Source organism: Erpetoichthys calabaricus, chromosome 1, assembly GCF_900747795.2.
Source record: "Erpetoichthys calabaricus chromosome 1, fErpCal1.3, whole genome shotgun sequence".
NCBI classification, from domain to species: Eukaryota; Metazoa; Chordata; class Cladistia; order Polypteriformes; family Polypteridae; genus Erpetoichthys; species Erpetoichthys calabaricus.
Genome location: NC_041394.2, coordinates 73,408,887 through 73,431,811, shown reverse-complemented (window position 1 = coordinate 73,431,811; position 22,925 = coordinate 73,408,887). Strand labels below are relative to the sequence as shown.

The following is a 22,925-nucleotide window of genomic DNA, read 5'->3' as shown; positions in this document are numbered from 1 at the left end:
GACCAAGATCAAGGTATTAGTTTCATTTGTGAATAATTACGTGATACATGGACAGATATTAACGTTTCATATACAGTATGTAGATAAATAAATGTAATGCTTTAATTCAAAGCATATTTCATTTCAAATAAGACACCTTGAAATGGTATATAAAAAAGACATCACATTTTTCCAAAATAAAATATCTTTCAGCTGAAAAAAATTAGTGTTTAGATAAAATAATTTTCAAAAATATATAATGAACTTATGTTGAATTCTCTTGTGATCAAAAATATCTATACTGTGTTTAGAACTTTCAACATATTACTTTTTATATTTTGTTTTTCTAGACATAAAACATATGCTAGCTAGGTTTTAAACTTGTTTTTTGAACACAGTGCTATTCACTTCTATGTTATCTTCCATAGTGGTTCTCCCAAACCATACAACCCAACAACATAATGTTTGTCCAACTGCCATCCTGCAAACCATATTACATCATTTTATGGCCCACCAACAGACTTGCAAAGAGTTTTCACCCAAAAAACTACTCCTCTGTCATCCAAGACTTCATTATACACAAGATATCAGTCAGCATTAGCAATTCAGTTTTACTGGCTGTCCACTAGAACATTAGAATAATCCAGACGAGAACAGGCCATTCAGCCCAACAAAGCTTGCCAGTCCTATCCACTTACTGTATTTCTTCCAAAAAACATCAAGTCGAGTTTTGAAAGTCCCTAAAGTCCTTAACGCCATTATTTGATCTATCTTATTAATATTGTATGTTTACATCTACTGCGGTGGGTTGGCACCCTGCCCGGGATTGGTTCCTGCCTTGTGCCCTGTGTTGGCTGGGATTGGCTCCAGCAGACCCCCGTGACCCTGTGTTCGGATTCAGCGGGTTGGATAATGGATGGATGGATGGATGTTTACATCTAATATTAGTTTATTTTTAATCTTATATGTTTACATATTACCATCTATTGCTTTTGATTATTTTCTTAGTAGGTTTTCATTGCACCATTTACTATATTTAGCTGCATTCTTCTGCACCAATGGGACTAGCTACAAAATCTACATTGCAATGTAGAATATACTGGAAATAAACAATGTATTTTTCAGACGTAAAATATTAGTGGTTAGCTCAAACCATCTAAAAGATGTTGAACTATATCACATTCTGGTTTTAAATAAAAGGTTTTCATTTTCCATTAATACTTTTCAATACAAGAACCAGCCAAAATACACTGAAACAAATAGATTCTCATCCTCCTTCTGCCTCCAGTTGAGTGTCGCCCGCTGCCTCCCAACTCCGATGGAGCTGCACCTTTTTCCCAGACCAGTGCTAGGACGTGGTTCAGGAATTTTGGATTGTAAACCCCTGCAGCACCCCCTGGCAGCACCCGCAGAACCCAACAGGGTTGTACCCCAGGACTTCAGTTTGGAGGATAACCCGTGAGAATCCAAATGGGTACCAAAGCGTAGGGTTGCTGCCATCTAGAATATTGTGGGAGAAAATATTCGCAAGACAACAACCCCGCCGGTCCTTCCATTACATTGTCCTCCCGGCTAGGAAAGTATCCTTGCTCAACCCTGGCCGGGATGCCAGTCCATGTATGCCATCCATTATACTGCATACAGACGGAAACAAGGGAGGGAATGGGCATTTAGGATAAATGCATTGTTGGTTGAATTACATTTTCTAAAACATTTATAATGTCTGCAGTTGTGATTCCCATACTTAAAAAAAAGACATAGCAGCACTATGAGAAAGTCCAAATATACGTAACTAGGCTGATTCTAAGACAACAATATATGAACTATGGGGAAATACTGAAGAAGTTGAATATTTTCAGCACAAAAGAAATGGTTGCAAAGAGATGACATGGCTGATGTTTTTAAAATTATTAAGGGAGTTAAGTACAGTGGATTATAGGCTTTAATTTTAATATGATTTTATCAACACAGTGGATCACGGATATAAATTGGCTAAGGGTAGATATATTCGAAAGTGTTTGTTCACACAGAGAGCCATAGGTACATGGAATAAATTACCAAATAGTGTTTTGGAAAGTGGTACTTTGGGGACCTTCAGAAATCAAGTGGAAGGTCTTTTGCAAAAGTTAGGTGAACAGGAATAAGTTGTTCTTGTGTCCTAAATTTACCCATATTATTATTTTGCTTTTGGATCAGGGACTGTTATTCTGATGATAATAATATGCAACTTGTAAAGTTAAATTAGTAATAAAACTCAAGCTAAATGCTGTATTTTCTTACTTTTCAGAGCTTTGGCATTTTCCACCTGTTTTAAAGTGTGTATGTGTGTGTGTGTGTGCTCATGAGTTGGAATTTGGGTCCTAATTAAAGACTTTTTTATAGAATCTCATCTCTTCTGATTTTTCTTTCTGAAACCATTTTTCCTGGTGGGGGTTTTGGTGGCAGCAGGCCAAGCAGGTCAGTTCAGACTTCCCTGTCTGCAGCTACAGAGTTCAGCTTTTCCTGGGGAATTCCCTGACATTCCCAAGCCAGACAAGAGGTATAATCCCTCTGACATGTCCTAGATCTGCTGCATAGTTTCCACCATGAGGGATGAGGCTGGAGCAGCTCTAGGGGAGCCATCTGAGACACATCCATATGACATGCCCAAACCAGCTCAGCTGGCTCTTCTCTATCCAGAGCAGTGATTCTACTCTGAGGCTCTCCCAAATCACTGATTTTGTCACCATATAATGGAGTGTCAACCCATTTGCACTGTGTACTTAAAATCTCTTTCTTTCAGTCCTTACCAGGAGCTCATTGACACTAGGTGAGAGGCACACACATCTTCACATCTAAGAACCAGAAATACACCCCTCTGGGTAAAGTATGCAACTTAACTACTTTTGAATACCAAGCTATTACTGTCTCCTTTCCAATTAACATGACCATTGTTGCTGTTTATCGATCTCCAGGTTTGCTCAAGGTTTCCCTGATGAGCTGGAAGGACTGCTCTCCTCCTTCCCTGATGACAGCAGCCACCTTCTAATTCTCTGGGACCTGAACATGCACCTGGACAGCCTTCTTGATGCTGACTCTCTCATTTTTCTTTCTTCCTTCAGTATTGCATAGCTCCACACCCCAACCACTCACAAAGCTGGCAATCTGCTTGACCTGATTCTTTCATGGAACTGTACACAAATGCAACTGTCACTCCTCTAAACACGTCTGACCACCTTTTCATTTCTCTGTATTGCTCCCCTCCTCTCACTCCCCCCACCACTGCATCCTTCCGCCGACACCTCTGCTCACTCTATCCCAGTAATTTCTCTTCCATAGTCTCCCTCTGCTCTCTGTCCTCCTGATCACTTCTCTTCACTTGGCACCAACAATGCCACATACACCCTAAACTCAACTCTGTCCTCCTCTAATTAACAATGTTTGTCCTCACTCTTCCAGGCCTGCATGCAAAAGACTCTCCTGTCCCTGGCATTCTGAAGCACACCACAATCAACGGACTGGACTCAGGATAACCGAAAGGAAATGGAGAAAGTCAAAGGCTCAAGCAGACCTGGCTAAATATCAGTCCTTTCTTATATCCTTTTCTTCTGCCACCACCAATGCTACAGTAAGATTCTATCAAACTATGAATTAACAGCACCACCAACACACAATCTCTGTTCTCTGCTTTCACTTCCCTTTTAAACATCCTCCACCTCCTCCCTCCTCCTCTTTGACTGCTGATGACTTTGCAAACATTTTTCAGGATAGGGTGGCTGTTATCAGTATTCAGTTCTCACCCTCGCTGCCACCTATTATGCCTCCTTCCAAGCATCACCCAGCATTCTCCACATGTCCATTTGACCCTATCCCCCACATTTCCTTCAGGCCATGTCCATCTCACTCATTCCTTCAATTACACACATCATTAACACCTCACTCAGCTCAGGCACATTTCCTACCATCTTCAAACTTGCTCTGATAACCTCAATTCTAAAAAACCCATCACTTGATCCATCCCAATTTAACAATTACAGACCCACATCTCTCCTTTCCTTTCTTACCAAAACACTTGAACATGTTGTTTCTAACCAGGTCTCTTCCTTCCTTGTACAGAATGCATTGTTTGATATCAACCAGTCCGGCTTCAAGAGGAACCACTTGACTGAGATGGCTCTACTGATTGTGGTCGGCCAGCTACTGCTTGCTAGAGCTACTAACATGTCATTGGCCCTGATCCTTTTGGATCTCTCCTCTGCCTTCGACATAGTCAACCATGACGTCCTTCTTGCCACCCTGTCTAACCTTGGGACTGCTACCAGATGGTCTGAGTCCTACATCTTGATCAGATCCCACAGTGTGTCCTGACAAGCAGAGTTGTCAAAGACATACTAGATAAAAACCTCAAGTAAACTTTTTTCACATTGTCATTATGGGATGTTGTGTGCAGAATTCTGAGGAAAAAAATGAATTTAATCCATTTTGGAATAAGGCTGTAACATAACAAAAGGTGGAAAAAGTGATGTGCTGTGAATACTTTCTGGATGCACTGTATGCACAGGTTTATGCCAAGGATCAGTACTGGGTCCTCCACTTTTCTCTCTGTACACCACGTTGCTGAGTTCTATCATCTAATCCCATGATTTCTCTTATCAATGTTATGCAGATGATACACAGCTCTACCTGTTGTTCCCTCTGGAGGACAATATGATATCAGCAAGTCTCTGTATGACTTACTGATATCTCAACCTGGATGAAGGACCACCAACTACAGCTCAGCCTAGCAAAAACTGGGCTTCTTGTGGTCCCGGCCAGCCAGTTTGTTCAATTCCCCATCTCTGTACAGCTTGTCTCACGGTCGCTTATGCCTGCCAAGTAGGTACACAAATCTTCGGGAGGTGGAGGAGGATCTTCTTCTGACCACATTTCTACTGTTTCTCATACATTCAGGTTCACACTGTACAACCTACAAGATCAGACCTTATCTGACAGAGTATGCAGCACAACTTCTGGTCCAGGTTGTGTCTGGACTACTGCAACTTGCTTCTGGCATGGGTGATATGCTATCAAGCCGCTGCAGATGGTCCAAAATGCAGATTATGGGGTGCCAAACAGGCAAATATAATGATTTTCAGACATATATAAAGTCAGTGTTCTGAATATATAACACCAAAATCTGATTATTTAAAGTCAGCAGCGGAATATATAAAGTCATTCCTGAATATATAAAGTCAGCGTCGGAATATATAAAGTCACTCCTGAATATATAAAGTCAGCGTCGGAATATATAAAGTCAAAACTTGAATATATAAAGTCAATGTCAGAATATATAAAATCATTCCCGAATATATAAAATTAAGACAATCCACAAAAAAAATGGTCTAGTTCCATCAAATATTCTCTAATTTCCGTGCTTGTCATTTCACTGGTACCAGTAAAAGGTAAACCTTGACAGTAGCCACTCAGAGTCGATCGGGCTTGTGAGGTTCATCCAAAAATGCGCCCATACAAAAAGAATAAATAAATATAGTGTTCAAAATGCCAGGCACATACATAATTTTGAATAAATTAACTGAAAAGTGTTTTTTTTTTTAAATATTTTTCTGAAGAAGTTTTTATTAACTTATTTCATTACGTTGTACTAGGAACTCATTGAGTTTACTAAAAATGTGCCTGAGTCTTTTCAATCAATATCAATATAATCTGACTTTAAATTTATATATTCAGGAATGAGTTTATATATTCCAAGGCTGACTTTATATATTCGGTAATGACTTCACATATTCTAACTCTGACTTTATATATTCAGGAATGACTTTATATATTTTGACGCTGACTTTATATATTCAAGTTTTGACTTTATATATTCGGGAATGACTTTATATATTCCGACACTGACTTTATATATTCAGGAATGACTTTATATATTTTGACACTGACTTTATATAATCAGGCTTTGACGTTTTATATAATCGGGAATGACTTTATATATTCTGACGCTGACTTTATATATTCAAGTTTTGACTTTATATATTTCGACACTGACTTTATATATTCAGGAATGATTTTATATATTTTGACACTGACTTTATATAATCAGGCTTTGACGTTGTATATAATCGGGAATGATTTTATATATTCCAACGCTGACTTTATATATTCCAATGCTGACTTTATATATTCAGGAATGACTTTATATATTCTGACGCTGACTTTATATATTCCGAAAATCATTGTAATTGCCTGTTTGGCATCCCATATTATGTATGTATACAGTATATATATATATATATATATATATATATATATATATATATATATATATATATATATATAATAAAATGCTCATTTCTGTCCGTTATGTGATAACTCGCAAACAGCAGGGGTAGAACTTTGATCTTGGTCTTTATTGAAAGCTGATAACCTCATCAAGGTGAGGTGAGCTTTCATGTTTCTTATGGCAAAGTGATTGAGAAGCTGATGTGGCAGAAAGAAAAATAAGAGCAATGATTTCTATTGAGCATGAAGCAAACTGCAGAAGACGATTACATGATAGGAAGAAGAATGATGATGACTGCAGCATAACAAAAATGCATATCTAAAAATTTCAAAAAATGTAACAAAAAGACCCCAAGGGAAGCTGTAACACAGAATCATGACAGGCATATCTGATACAATATTGTAATCTTACTGGATATTTAAAACACCTTGTGATGGTGCAGGGAGTAAATGGCCTTTTGTAAACTGATTCAGGATGGGTTGATGCATACATTTACCAAAATATGCATTCAGTCCAGCAGTCAAACAAGGGTCCAAGTACTATGAAGTCACCCACTAGTGACAGTGCTGTGGTGTTACCTGTTCAAAAGATGCTTTTATTGCAGCTTCCTTAATATTTTGTTGGTAAGGAAGTCTTAAGTATCATTTCCATAGAAGAAGCCTTCCCTGTTCATTTTCTTCATTCTTTATAGTACATCCTAACGATGCAAGTCTCTTAGGATGAGGGATAGATTTCAACATCTGACTTCTAAGGATGTGGCCCTTGAGTTCCAGAGTGCTGTAAAGTGGAGCTTCATGTAATACCTGGGATCAAACTCAGTTTGGGGCAATAGGAACAAACGAAGTCATAATTATACTTTGTGTCAATATCTTAATAAGTTGCACCATGAAGCAAATGGGTAAGAGCAAAAAGTAGCCTTAAAGGTGATAGCTCTGCCATCCATTCTGCATCATGGTTTATGTGGGGTCTAGACAATATGACAACACTGAATAATGTATACATTTTTAAGTTAGTGAATTCACTTTCATAGGACTGCAGCATGTGCCATGTTGTGCACCAAAGAGGAAGTAATAGGGGGCTAGCCCACTCACATTTCAGCTCTCTCTGTCTCTATAGATAGAGTAGCTTCAGTTGCTGCCCCTGCTCTCTTTCTCATTGGCAGAGTTCAAATTTTGCTTTGATTTGTTAAATTTGACTTGACTGTATAGAATGTTACTTTTTCTAAATAAAATAAATAAAATTATATATATAAAAAAGTACTCTCAAGGTTTAAGGAAATTGCAAATCTCAAGTATGCAGCTATTTATGCTTCCCAAATCCAGTTATACAGGTATGATTCACCAGAGTGCTGCGCAAATGTAATTATTGTTTTCTTACTTGATGCCCAGGGGGGCTTGCTGAGGTGAACTCTTGCTGCTCATCAATAATAATTACTGGAATTTTGTGGTGTCTCATTGCACAGAGGTGGCTGACAAATTCTCGGAGCTTTGTGATTTGCTCTATGGTATTGAAAAACGTATTTAGGGCAAAGATGGAAACATACATGAGTCAGAGGTGACTGCAGAGAAACAGAATTATGAAGAAAGAGGTATGCCATGTGGGAAATTCCCTTACTACTGTTTTATTATTAAAACCACTATGAGATTTTTACTTATTCTTTATATCTGAATCGATATTTCAATAACTAAGCCTCACAGGGCTTGCAGGAAAGCCTTCGTCCTCAGCCTGGTACAGTGCATGACAAAGAAAAGTGCACAATCCACATTTGTCGAACATCAGTCCTGCTGGTGACTCACTAGTGCAGATTAAAGGATTTACCACAATCATGCATGAATGTTTAACAATGCAGTTGTTTTAGGAATGTCTGAAATGATGAATCATTTACAATTAGAGCTCCTTGAGAAAGTACTAAGATCTTTAAAATGTTTTGAGAATATTTCTTTATAAAAAGTGACACATTGACCTTTTTGTTCAGGTAATACTTTTTACTAACATACTGAACATTTTCTCAAGAGTAAAATTTTATATTTTAGCAAAATGATTGGATGTCAAGGTTTCAAACTTTGATATATTTATTATTAAATTATTGTCCCTTGCTGTTTTTCATTTGAATTTTAATTCTTTTTCATTATGTTTCATATTTTAATTAATTAGATTAGTGTTTCTCTTAGTTTTCATGGTTCTGTCTTAATGTGTCACTTTCTTATAATAATAATTGATTATACTTATGGTTCTGTCTGAATGTGTCCCTTTTTTATAATAATAATAATAACTGATTACAGTTATATATTGCTGTTCTCACTACTCAAAGCACTTTATATAAACAGAGGGAAGCCACTTCAATCATCTCCAGTGTGTAGCACCCACCTGGATGATGGTGTGCTAGCTAACTTACATTGGTATGCTCACCATACATTAAAAAGGTGTTAGAAGGGTGAGAGAGATTAGAGACAGGGGATGATTGGGGGCCAGAATGATCAAATCATCTATACTAATAAAAGGCAAAGCCCTTACTCACTCACTCACTCACTCACTCACTCACTCACTCACTCACTCACTCACTCACTCACTCACTCACTCACTCACTCACTCACTCATCACTAATTCTCCAACTTCCCGTGTAGGTGGAAGGCTGAAATCTGGCAGGCTCATTCCTTACAGCTTACTTACAAAAGTTAGGCAGGTTTCATTTCGAAATTCAAAGCGTAACGGTCATAACTGGAACCTCTTTTTTGTCCATATACAGTAATGGACTGCAGCTCGCTGGCCGTGGGAGGCGGGGTTGCGGGGGTTGCGTATCGCGTCATCACGCCTCCCACATAATCACGTGAACTGACTGTGAAGGAGAAAGGACGGTCTTATATGGCGTTCGTTTATAAAACAGCGCACAGGCTGTGTAAAGGCAGCTTCACAAAAAAACAGATCCTTAACAAATTGTTATTGGGATATTTTCCCTCAATTTAAAAAGGTTTTCTTTTCTTCTTAATTAAAATTTAAAAGCAATACTTCACCGCTGCGAAGCCCCTATAGCGCTGACGTCCGAGGTTCGATTCCCGTAAGCGAGTGCAGTGAGTGTGTACGCCTGATGAGCCAAGAATTAGGGCGAAACACGTGTCGCGTTTTCTTTGCATTATTTGACAGTAAACTATTTTCAACCATTCTATGATCTGCTTCTCACAACTGAAGGCACCGTGGCTGATGTTAGCTGACTTGCTGGCCAACCATAAGCGTTACCTGGTAGGTAACCACCCATACAATCAGATTGTGATTCAGACTATGAATGCCGTGAATGTAATTACCCCGATCTACATGCTAGAGAAAACCTCAATGAAGAAGAAACAGTGTGTAAGCATACATATTAACACATGTGCAATTAAACGTGTGCATTTACGGGGTGATTTCTCAGGCTTAAAAGCTCGCCTTTTATTAAAAAGGTAAATGCAAACTGTTTTCATTCTGAAGGGCACAAACCACGTTGGATTTCAGCCGTTAAATGCGCAAAAATGTCGGTACACCAGATAAATAAGCGCAACATGTTATCAGTTGTATTGTATGCTTACAATACATATAGAAATGTGTTAATCGTTAACTAATAGTATGGGATGGTGTTTTTCGACTCAGCTACAGATGCTGATGGAGACCAGAACTGCTTTGGAAAAATATGAACGCCTTGGGGCCGATCTGGAAGAAGGTAGCGCAGCGCCTTGATTTAAACGATTCCATGTCTTGGTGGGTTTGCGTAGCTTATTGTCAATATCTTTACACCTGTTTTTAAGACTTATTGACTGAAACGGGCTTTCACGAAAAAAGTTAGGGCTTTGCTACAGGATACACCCTCCACAAGTTAAGGAAGTAAAAATAAAGGTATATATTTCTGTTTTATTTAAACCTTTTAAGTTCGTATGCATAGCCCCATTTGGCTGTTTTAGTTTTTTTTTTCTTTCTTCAGTAATATTTAATCCTTAAAGAAAAACAACATATGCATTTTACTTTTTTTGTATCTCTTTAGTAATATTTTAGTGTAAAAGGATAACCAGTATTTAAACCTTTTATGTTACTTTATAAAGTTATTTTACACAATGTTGAAAAATTTATAAGAAAGCTACATATTTTGGCAACTGCTGCTTTAATTGTCAATGAAATGAAAAAAGCTCTCCAAAAGAAAACCTAAATGAAGAAGAAACACTTTCCACTAACTAAAAAGGAGAAATCCTCATTTATAAAGGTTTGCTGCAGATGACTTAACTGAAAATAAATGAATAGTTCCTATGTGTATAATACATATTTATCTATTTGACTTATGCCTTTATTCCAGCAACTTGCAACATCTGAGGTACAATTTGTTACATTACTTTTGTTTTTTGCAGTACAGGCAGGTGAAGTGACTTCCTCAGTGTAGCCAACTGCAATCTCACTCATCCTTGCTACATTCTGCAAAGCCATGGTTTATAAGGTGCCCATCATGTTGGTGTTACGTTAATCCTTTCTGCTCCTTGTTCACACTTCTAACTTCTGCTACCATTTTATCTTTATTTAACTCCTGTGATTTAGATCTCTCTGTATATTCCCTATGCCCTAACAGAATGTATGGTCTGGAACATACTCAGTTTTACCACCAGCTTCCACATAATTCTGAATGAGGCCGTCTGTCATTTCAGGATAAAAAGGAGACCTTAACTAAATATTCTGCACTCTCCAGATAGAAGCAGAATCTTCATTTAATGTTCCCATATTTAATGTTTTTTGGATGATGTTATTGACATTAAAATAGTTCTTGTCTGACTTTTTTAAGCTACGTTCACACTGCAGGTAAATGTGACCCTCTTCTGATCATTGGCTTATATCTGATATTTTGTTTATTTGTTTGACTGTTCAAATTAATTTTGAAAATGATCCAAATATGAAATGAGTGTGTACACAAATCTTGAAAGTGCCTCGCATACACAAAATGAATAAAAACCATTTTATCATACAGATGCTGCCTAATGGACAGATGCTGGTTACTGCACTGCTTCATATCATTTCAGTGCAGGATGCTATAAATTTGTCAGTTCATGACAGCAAGGATGAGACATAGAAAACAGAAAATTGTCGCTGTTGCTTTGAGCACATTTATCACTGCCGTATCTGTAAGTAGAGGCCTATGGATTTGAGTGAGTATGCGGGCTTGAACTCCTCCACTTGGGGCAGGATCTCACTCCCAATCCTGAGAGGGCACTCCACCCATTTCCGGCTGAGGACCATGGTCTCGGATTTGGAGGTGCTGATTCCCATCCCAGCCGCTTCACACTTGGCTGTGAACCAATCCAAAGAGAGCTGAAGATCACGGCCTGATGAAGCAAACGGGACAACATCATCTGCAAAAAGTAGTGACCCAATCCTGAGCCCACCAAACCGGACCCCCTCAATGCCCTGGCTGCGCCTAGAAATTTTGTCCATAAAAGTTATGAACAGAATTGGTGACAAAGGGCAGCCCTGACAGAGTCCAATTCTAACCGGAAAAGGGTTCAACTTACTGCCGCCAATGCGGACCAAACTCTGACACCGGTTGTACAGGGACCGAACAGCCCTTATCAGGATTCCCTGAGGGACACGGTCGAATGCCTTTTCCAAGTCCACAAAACACATGTAGACTGGTTGGGCAAACTCCCATGCACCCTCCAGTACCCTGCTAAGGGTGTAGAGGTGGTCTACTGTTCCGCGACCAGGATGAAAACCACACTGTTCCTCCTGAATTTGAGGTTCGACTATCTGATGGACCCTCCTCTCCAGGACTCCCGAATAGACTTTTCCAGGGAGGCTGAGGAGTGTGATCCCTCTGGAATACACCCTCCAGTCCCTCTTCTTAAAGAGGGGGACCACCACCCTGGTCTGCCAATCCAGAGGCACTGTCCCCGATGTCCATGCAATGTTGCAGTGGCGTGTCAACCAAGACAGTCCTACAACATCCAGATACTTGAGGAACTCTGGACGTATCTCATCCACCCCCGAGGCCCTGCCACCGAGGAGTTTTTTGACCACCTCAGTGACCTCAGTCCCAGAGATGAGAGATCCCACTTCTGAGTCCCCAGGCTCTGCTTCCTCATTGGAAGACATGTTAGTGGGATTGAGGAGGTCTTCGAAGTACTCCCCCCACTGAACCACAACATCCCGAGTCGAGGTCAGCAGGGCACCATCCCCACCATATACAGTGTTGACACTGCACTCCTTCCCCTTCTTGAGACGCCGGATGGTGGACCAGAATTTCCTCGAAGCCGACGTTGTTCTCCATGTCCTCCCCAAACTCCTCCCATACCAGAGTTTTTGCCTCAGCAACCACCGAAGCCGCATTGCGCTTGGCCTGTGGGTACCTGTTAGCCGCCTCTGGAGTCCCACAGGACAAAAGGGTCCTGTAGGACTCCTTCTTCAGCTTGACAGCATCCCTCACCGCCGGTGTCCACCAACGAGTTCAGGGATTGCCGCTATGACAGGCACCGACCACCTTATGGCCACAGCTCCGGTCAGCCGTCTCAACAATAGAGGCACGGAACATGGCCCATTCAGACTCAATGTCCCCCACCTCCCTCGGGACGTGGTCAAAGTTCTGCCAGAGGTGGGAGTTGAAGCTACTTCTGACAGGGAACTCTGCCAGACGTTCCCAGCAGACCCTCACAATACGTTTGGGCCTACCAGGCCTGACCGGCATCCTCCCCCACCATCGAAGCCAACTCACCACCAGGTGGTGATCAGTTGACAGCTCTGCCCCTCTCTTCACCCGAGTGTCTAGGACGTGTGGCTGCATGTCCGATGACACGACCACAAAGTCGATCATCGAACTGAAGCCTAGGGTGTCCTGGTGCCAGGTGCACAAATGGAAACCCCTATGCCTGAACATATCTCAGCTGTATTATGTTCTGTACTGTATTAAAACTTTTTGAGTAGTTTGTTATTCTGTGGCAGGCTTGTACACCAGGGCTGAAAAAGACTTCTTGAACACTCTCTGCAATAAGAATGACCTTAATGGAATAACTATGAGATGAGACCTCTAAAGCAAAAATGCCATCTTCTGTACTGCAGATGTCACTGCTTTTAAGTGTAGTGGATGGGATGGACTGCAGAAGTGTTGACTCGCACTCCACAACAACAATATATCCAAAGTCACTTCTAAAAATTGTTTTTCAATCTTAGTATCATTTATTGTCATGCATTAAAAAAGCACATAACCAAGAATACACTTTAATAAAAGGACAAGTATCTGTTTGTGCATTTGTGTATCTGTGTGTCTGTCAGGTTGGTGTGACTGTGTTAAATGTCATTTGGTATGGGATTCGTAAGAGCGGTTCTAATGTTTATGATGTGCTGTCTGCTGTAATGAAAAATAAATGCATTTTATTACTGCATCGTTACAAAATGCATTTCAATAGATGGTGCACTGCAAACATAAATACTGAATACTTCCAACAGCGAGAACAGAAATCAGCTTATCCAACTTCATACAAGGACAAGTGTCTCTGTGTGTGTCTATGTTTCTATGTGCCCGCCTGGTCGTTATGTCTCTGTTATAGCCATTTAGTATGAAATTTGTAAAAGCAGTGCTAATGTTTGTGATGCGTCATCTGTTAGAATGAAAAAATCAATGCATTTTTTCACACATAAATAACAAAATACATTCCAGTAGACAGTGCACTACAAATATGAAAGCTGAATATACTGAGGTCTACATTGATCACTTAGATTTTAACCCATTTTAGATGGGTAGCACAGATAATACTTTATAGTGTAACAGCCACACAGTTCCATATTTGAGTGGAAATAGCTGAGTATATCCAACTTTCTTGTAATGAGTGTTTCATCTTTTTGTAATATTGAATCAGGGTTGACATCTTAGATAAAATCATGCATTATGTTTCCTTAGCTTTAATAGTGGAGCAATAATCTCCTAAAAACTAGATCAGAAATGTTGATAAGTAGTTTACCTTGGCTATTACATTTCCATCAGCTCCTTTTCTTCTCTTTTTAATGCCTATAACACTTTAACAGTGGTGCTGTTAACTCAATCTGCTTTAAGGAGATATCTAATATACAGTATGTTGTGAGATATGGCTGGCAGTTTGTCCTAGCCAATACCCCTAGGCCTGCAACATGGAGGTGCCCCGAATTCCAGCAGGGCCTCATGGACATTGGAGTTTTAATGCACAGCCCTACTGGATACCATGGGGGCCACCAGGGGACGCTGCAGGGAGGCCCAGCGACTTCTATTTGTCTTATAACCCGGAAGTACTTCCCAGTCGAGGGGACAGAGGCAATGACGTATTTCCAGGTTGAAGAAAAGGAGTTTTTATTCAACCCGGAAGTGTTGCAAAGTCACATGGACAGAGAGAGAGAAAACACTTCCGGGTCAAGGACTATGGGAAACCCCAGCAGAGCGAGCTGAGTCGGGAGGAAGGGTGGCAATGCGCCTGGGAGTAGAGGATTGTTTATTGTATTGATTATTGTGTAATTGTTTATGAGTATAGTGGAGTAGAGGGTGCTTGGTGTAGTTTATTATTAAAGTAAATAATTATTGGACTTTTATCTGGTGTCTGGCGACTGATCAGAGGATTCAAGGGGACGACAGCACCCCCAATCTGTCACAATGTCTAATATTACTGAGCTTAAGGTGTCGATGCAGTGGTACTCTTCTTGAGGATGAATTAGACACATCATTCACAGGATCATTATATCCTAGTGCAACGTTTTCTGCACTATTATTTAATTATTCAGCAAACCAAAATGTCATTTTTACTTAATTTTAATAACTAAGACTTTTATGCAATTTATTCAGAATTCTGTAGCTAGACGTTCAACTAGAATAAAAAAAAGAACACTACCCTAAGAAATGCCCTTTCAACTTTTTTCTAAACCAATGTCTATAATTATCTGTTATTTAAACTCAGTACTTTTTGGATAATGCCCTCAGGCTATGTTCAAACTTTTCTCTATCATGTTTAAATGTATTTTGCCAATCTGCTTTTATGTCATTTTCATGTGCGCTGTAACCTATGCTGTATTTTTGTTATTCTTACCTTTATGCAATGTACAATCTGATTCACTTTGCACAGCTTTTTAAAACCTCAGCCCATTCTTACATTCCGCTAACTAAATTTTGCCGTTGTTATGCGTATTTTGTGTTTCTGGCTGTCTGTTCACCCAGCTACATTCCAGCACTCTCTTGTTATTTGCCTCAGACCCCCACCATTAACTCCATCTTAGAATAAGGGCTTTATTAGCTCTGCTCTCACCTCACTGGTTAAGGTGTGTTTTCTTCATTGTGTTTCAATCACTTAATATTACATCTTGCCTGAAGAAGGGGCCTGAGTTGCCTCGAAAGCTTGCATATTGTAATCTTTCTAGTTAGCCAATAAAAGGTGTCATTTTGCTTGGCTTTTCTCTACAATCACTTAATACTAGGGCAAGGATGTAAATTTGACCTGGGAGGAGAAGGCCTGACTCAGGTAGATGACCTCTGTTTAGCCTGATCTTTTAAATAGAGAGCAGAGTCTATTACTTTTGTACCATATAATCTTGTGTCCATGTTTCTGCTTTAAAAAAGCTTTTTAAAAGCCATACCACTCACGCAAGTATATAATGTATCACAGATATATTTCTTATTGATTTCTTAAATTCAATATTAACTTTAGATTATGCAGCATTCTACTATAGCTCTATCATCTGGAGTAATTTGCCAAACTACTCACAAGCAGGGAATTCTGTGCACAACTCCAATTGCACATTGCATGTCTGGTGGCACCGTTAAAGACCATGCAGCCAGGTTTTTGCTGGTCAGCACAAGGCAAGCACTTTTCTACATGCATACCTGCTCTTTATATACCTCCATTCTACATTCTTTGAAACAGGATCATCATACTGCTGGCTTCATTTCCACAAACTGGAAAGAGCACACATACAGTAGGCTTCTTTTGTAGCTTTTCAAATTTAGCACGGTACTCCTCAGCAGCAGATGAAAATCAAGATTTGGGCAGCGTAATGTCTTGTAAACAGTGTATAAAATAATTCTGCGACTAGCTTTAAGAGAGCAGATGGTACTGGTTTTTTCATACCTCTTCAATGGCATGTGCCCCATGGTCTTGACTGGGAAAAATTTAACTGGGAAGTGCCAATATGCGATTGAAATAAAAACCACAAAAACAATAACAGGCAGTCCTTATTTTAGTAAAGGTGATAACCTTCAGGCCCCATCACTAAACTGAAAAGTTCAATGTTCAAGTTACACATAAGCATACGCTCACCTGAGAATACAGAGAACACTGCAGGGCCAATTGGTGCAGGCTTTCAGGTCTGTAGCACCAGGCAAAACAACAATTTCATTTACTACAAGAAGTCATATGTTCCGAGATAAGTAATTGCATTGAGCAAATGATAGACAACTGCGAAAAGTTACTTAAGACAAACAAAGATGAGGGATATTATAAAAATTTTAACATTAAGTTAAATTACTGAAGGAAGCTTATTGCTTATTTTGCACTGCAGCTGGTGAGGCTGAGCCGCACAGGCCCTTAATGCTGAAACCCCATTAATCTTGTCACAGAAAAGAAATAAAATAAATATAAAACTACCATCAATTGCTGATTGAAAAAAATGACTAGATATACTGTATCTTCTAAAAGCCATTTAAAAAAAACTTTGGTGCTTTTTTGAACTGCAGAAAAAATACAGCATATTTTTGACTCAATAAACACACAAAGACGAAGCTGGGCATCAAATGAGGCAAGAAATCTGATTAACGGTAGAAACTGCCTATCTGATTAAAACATTGGCTAGTAAGAAAACCAGCACCACAATAAGATTAAGAATTGCTTGCATTCAGTTTCAATAATAATGCAGTATATTGTTAGTAATGATACATTTACCAGAAAATACATACAGTATACTGTATACTTAAATAAATGAACGATATCAAAGGTTTATGATAACAGTAGATTTCTTATCATTGCAGCATGGAGGCTAAACAAGAAGTGGTGACTCTGTGGCTAAAGATCTGGACTGGTAACATGAAGGTTGTCGGTTCGAATCCCAGCAGCAACAGAAGGAATATTACTCCATTGGGCCCTTGAGCAAGGCCCAACCTGAATAGCTGACCCTGTGCTTTGATCCCAAAAAAACTCTCTAGAGAGTAAGTTGGGGTATGCAAAAACTGACAAATGCCTTCTCATCTGGTGGAATATATGAAACAATAAAAACTATGCTGTTTATATGTATACTTTTTACCTACAATAAATAATGGGATAAATACACTTTTTTCAAAATAATTGTAATGCTAACCAAATAAAGTAATTTGTCTCATTTTTGGTTAATATGAATGGTGGTCAAAACTGTAAATTGGTATATAATCTGGATCTGTCACTCTGATTAAGGCTGATTGGAAAACATTTGGTTGGTACAATGGAAGTGCTGCTGCCACACAATGTGGGTGTTCCCCGCATGTTCAACCTTTGTCTGTGTAGGCTTCCTCTGGGAGCTCTGGTTTCCTCCCACAGTCACAAGACATGCAGGTTAGGTGGATCAGTCATGCTAAGTTGGTTCTGTGTGTTTGTGTGTGTTCACCCAGCAATTGTCTGGTGCACCGTCCAGGGACTGGTCCTGCGTTGTGCCTGACGCTTACTGGAATATTCTCTATTTTATAAAAGTGGATTTATAAAACGGATGGATAAAAAATATTTTAAACATCTCTTTGTCAAATCACAGTCAGAAGCTGTGAATGTATTATTTCCTGACTTACAGTTTCCACATACTCTTTGTATAGAAGAATCAATCAATCTTGAAGCAATCAAGAAAAGACACCAATACATGCACTAAATGGAAGACTGCACATGGTTCCTACCTTGCACCCATATGGTAGAATATGAATGAACATATGGGCAAATAAATGTATTATAGTTTTTCTCAGTTGCTTTGGTGCATTTCTCACAACAGAATCGCAGTTCTCAAAACTGCTTGTTCAATTCCCACAACCTTTAGTCAGTTGTGCACATCATAACAGCAATTTCTGGGTGTTTTTGTCATTTTGCAATTGCTTTAGTTCACTCAGGCAGATACTTATGTGCAATTCTCAGCTATATCATGCATCAGCGGTTGCTTATGTCATGATGATCAAAATGCATTGTGTAGCCCTCTTTTGCATAGTCTTACACTCCAGACAAACTTGTCATTTGTTCATTGTGTAAGTCATTGCAGTCAAAAGTGTTCAACAAGATATCATTGGCTGTCAAGTGTATTTTATAGGTTTCTACAAAACTTTTTTTGGTTTGTATTCACAATACTAATGATTCCTGCACCACCTTAAATTGCTCTCAGGTGACACATTATTCGGGGCAGGTGTGAGATCTTGGATCAATCAAGCAACTAATCACTGAGCAGTCCCCAAAAATTGCTCCTGAACCTGCAGCTGGCAAGTAGATAAAGACAAGGCACAATGCAGCGTGGAAGCACATCAAGGAAGGACAACCTGAAAATGGAAGAACAGCAAGAAAATGAACAGGGCCAACAGCCCAGACCAAGAAGAGTAGGGGTGTGTGGTGTAAGGAGACAAAACATAAGAGGTAGAAGAGGTTCAACACATAGGTCAGTTTCTGATGAAATAAGGGCCACAATTGTGGACCATGTTATAAATCATGGCCTTTCAATGGCTGAAGCAGGTCAAAGGGTGCAGCCAAATTTGGAGAGAACAACCGTATCCTCGAATTGTTCAGACATTTCGCAGAGAGAACAGGTGTGTAAATCAATGATTTTACTCTGTATTTGTGTGTATTACTTTATAATGTTACAGTATGTCATATATTTACAATAGTCCACACTAGACAATACTGTTGTTACTGTTGTCCATTCAGTGTTGTATTTTTACTGTGACACATAGGACTTCAAGACTTCCTGGAAGAGGTGGCAGGGGGCCTATTTGCACTCCTCGACAAGAAGAGGGTATGGTCATAGCAAATAATGCCATAAGACTCAAGGAAATACAAACTGCCATTATTGCTGACAACGATGTGTTTGAGAATGTCCAGTCTGTCAGCATCACAACTATTGACAGAGTGCTGAGGAGAAACTAAATGAGTATGAAGCAGTTATACTATGTACCATTTGAAAGGAATAGTGAAGAAGTGAAGGAACGTCGGTACCAGTATGTGCAGGTAAGACTGAACATGTGCAGTAATACTGTAACTGTAATCTACTGCACAGCAAATAGTCCAACATTGTATATCGACATGCAGTACAGTTGATTTCACCTTGACACATTTGCTACCACTGTGAAAGCAACATGAATATGTTAGATTTGACTCTATTGTCTCCAAAATGAAAATGCAATTTACATCAAACTTACTGTAGTATCTTGTTTGATACAGCGTATAATGGACCTGGAATCAAGTGAACCACCACATATTTTCATATACATGGATGAGGCTGGCTTCAACTTGGCCAAAGGAAGAAGACGTGGGCGTAATCTGATTGGACAGAGAGCTACTATTGACGTGCCAGGCCAGCAGGGTGGGAACATCACTATGTGTGCGGCTATTTCGGACAATGGGGTCCACACTCATATTCCTCTTGTCCGGCCATACAACACCCAACATCTGCTGACCTTCTTGAACACCCTCTACAGGGATCTCATTCCTGAAGAGGAGATTGGTCAAGAAAATGTACCACAGTATGTGATCATTTGTAATAATGTGAGTTTCCATCACTCCAACCTAATCAGACAATGGTTTGCCAACCACCCCAGGATGCTGATGGAATTCCTACCTCCATATTCCCCATTCCTCAACCCAATTGAGGAGATCTTCTCAGCTTGGAGGTGGAAGGTATATGAGCGTAACCCACATACACAAATGACACTGCTTGCTGCCATGGAAGCTGCGTGTGGGGATATAACAGCAGATGCCTGCAGAGGCTGGATAAGACATTCTACGAGGTTCTTTCCACGCTGCATTACAAAGGAAGATATCCATTGTGATGTGGATGAGAACATGTGGCCCAATATACAGGATCAGCAGCAATTGAAGAGCTCAGTTCCAAAATCAGCTAAGTACAAAAGATACATTTTGGAGATAAATAGGAAAATCTGGGTCCGTAAGCAGATTTTGAAACTAAATCCCTAAAACTATAGCGCTACACTGTTGCAATTAGCAGGTTTTGAATCTCAAACATATTTTCGGCACATGACCAACTGCATGAAAAGTCACAATCACGTGTTCACTAAATTTTACCAAAAGGTGTAATTAACAGATTTTGGAACTCACATCTTCAATTGTAGAGAGCATTTAGAGTTTCAGTATGTATGTATTGTTTTCGATGTAATTTTTTTTCCTTCATTTTATATATTATGCATAAAGTATTGAAATGCATTTTTTTGCTAGACTCCAAGTGCAGTGCATGGTATGTCACCATATACCTGTGCAATCAATAAAATATTCTTCTTGAATCAATCTCCCGCAATTGGTGTTTTGTATTTTTATGTTTCCTGCCCTTGTCATTCAGATGTTTTGTGCATCAGAAAATGTTTAGATTGTGCCAATTTTATATTGATAACATGACTTTACATTTTGGCGGTCATGTCCTTGGACGATGATTCATGGACTTGGCATTTTGATGGCACTGACATATTCAGCAATGTAAATACTTGCTTTTGAGGCATGGATTAAGGATTTTGAAGAGGTTACCTGCTTTTGCTGGTCATCCATGATGTTTTGCCATTTGCACTAAGTGTTTTGAGAAATGTACTCGCTGTTATGCAAATGTTAAGTCTGTTGTGAGAAATGCACCAAAGCAACTGAGAAAAACTGTAATACAGTGTTCCACTCACCAAACACTATTCTTCTATCAGAGAACTCACTTCAGAATCATTATTATAAACTTCTAGCCCTATTAATAACGCCCATCCACTAAGTATATCCATTTATCTATTTCTTGAACCTGTTTAGTCCTAGTCAGGGTTGCAGTAGCCACAGCCTATCCTGGTAGCTTCAGGTGCAGAGCAGGAACCAACTGCGGGAATGGTGCCAGTATATATTATGCATAGACATTACATTACCTTTACAGTTCATGTATCTATAATGTATAGAGGACACATTAAATAAATATTTAGAGTATATAATAATAAACAAAGATTTCATTTTTATATTTAAAATAATCAGTATTGAATTTTCTTGAACTATGTGGACATTTACATTATGGGCAATATACGATTCTTTGCAACAGGATCGCGTTTTATTTTGACGCCACGTGAAATCTGCATTGTGACACAGTGCTGTATATTAAAAGTGAGAACTGAACAGACATAACTGGTATATTTTTCTGTCTATTGGGCCAATTAATCAACCCAGACGGTTATTTTAGGATGTGGTAGAAAATCACACAGACAATGGTAGAGTGTTCAACCTCAAACATTTCTGCGAGTGAAAAGGATTAGAACACAGGACTCAACATTCATCAGGCGGCAGCGCTATTCTATGCGCCACCAACGTCTTCCCACATTATTTGCACTAAGTACAAAATAATTACTGAAACAGATACAATATATGTATTATTGTATAATGTGTATGTGCTTTCATTCAGAAAATAGGAACATGCATTTGCAGGCGATCTTTATCAGCAGTTGAAGTCGATTTAGTAAAAGTTCATGTAAAAAGTGAATAAAGCCCAAGGTTCAGGGAAAGTGTAGCATCTTACCGCTTGTTGTGAGAAACGCTGTGAGGAAAAACAGGGACGACGTGAAATCGTAATTGTCCCTATCGTCTTCGCTGATCAAAACGGGGATTCCAAACTTCTGAGCACAAAGCACCTGCTCGGTGAAGGTTTCCAGCTGTTCGTCTGTCACGCAGGTGTGCGCCTGCAGGAAGCGGCTTCGCAGAATGCGAATGGAGCTCCGCAACTGCATTTCCTTCGGCTCTTCCAGAACCATGAGGACCGTACCTCCGAAAATGATGAAGAGGATGTAGCAGCTTATAAGAATCGAAAATGCCCAAGTCCTGCAGTTGCAGAGCACTGAGTAGAGTTTAGCAAACATTGGCGCGTGGCATAAAGGGGTGATGATAATAACTAGAAGCTAAATGACTTTTTTTAAAGTAGTCTACAAATTACGGCTTCGTCCTTCTTTTTAAAAACGTACTATGACAGTTGAAGCATTTTGTTTTTATGCAAAAAATAAACATAATCCTACTTTTGGAAATACGCTGGATGCTCAAAAATTAACTTTAGCACACACTAATGACCACATCTTCTTCAGCATGGAGTTTAAGACACGACTTGCATGGCAATGCGCTACATTTTTTGTAGGGAGGCTCTTGACACGCCCGCCCCGATACAGGTAGGCAGGGCTGCAGTTCGAATAGTCGGGCTTAAGCAACTGCATTTTTTTTCCAAACGTTTTCCATTTTTCTTATATAAACCACAAATCAAGGACGGCTAGTTATTATGAAGACACGAAGACGTGCTTTTCTATAATGTTACTTAAAATGTTAATACCGCATTTTCTTCAACATCTCCAAGTTTATTGTATTTCATATTCTCTGTCGAGAGACCAACACAGTCCTGGCATCAGGAGCCTTTTTTTATTGGTGTGCTCATTGGTTTGTCAATATCAGTTTCAACTAATCAGTTTCTTATGGTATCCCTCTAGGCACTTTGGGCTCCAAAAGTTTTTAAACCTATTGAC

The 22,925-nt window shown here is 39.4% G+C and overlaps 1 protein-coding gene across 1 annotated transcript in view; it reads right to left on the bottom strand.

The window, feature by feature from the left end:
- The window catches only part of LOC114651963 (potassium channel subfamily K member 1-like), a 61,260-nt gene extending 38,746 nt beyond the window's left edge, over positions 1 to 22,514 (bottom strand). The window contains exon 1 of the mRNA XM_028802096.2: positions 21,941 to 22,514. Within this exon, the coding sequence (XP_028657929.1) occupies positions 21,941 to 22,277 (337 nt within the window). The 5' untranslated portion in view covers positions 22,278 to 22,514. The remainder of the gene's footprint in view (positions 1 to 21,940) is intronic.
- Positions 22,515 to 22,925: the final 411 nt, after the last annotated feature.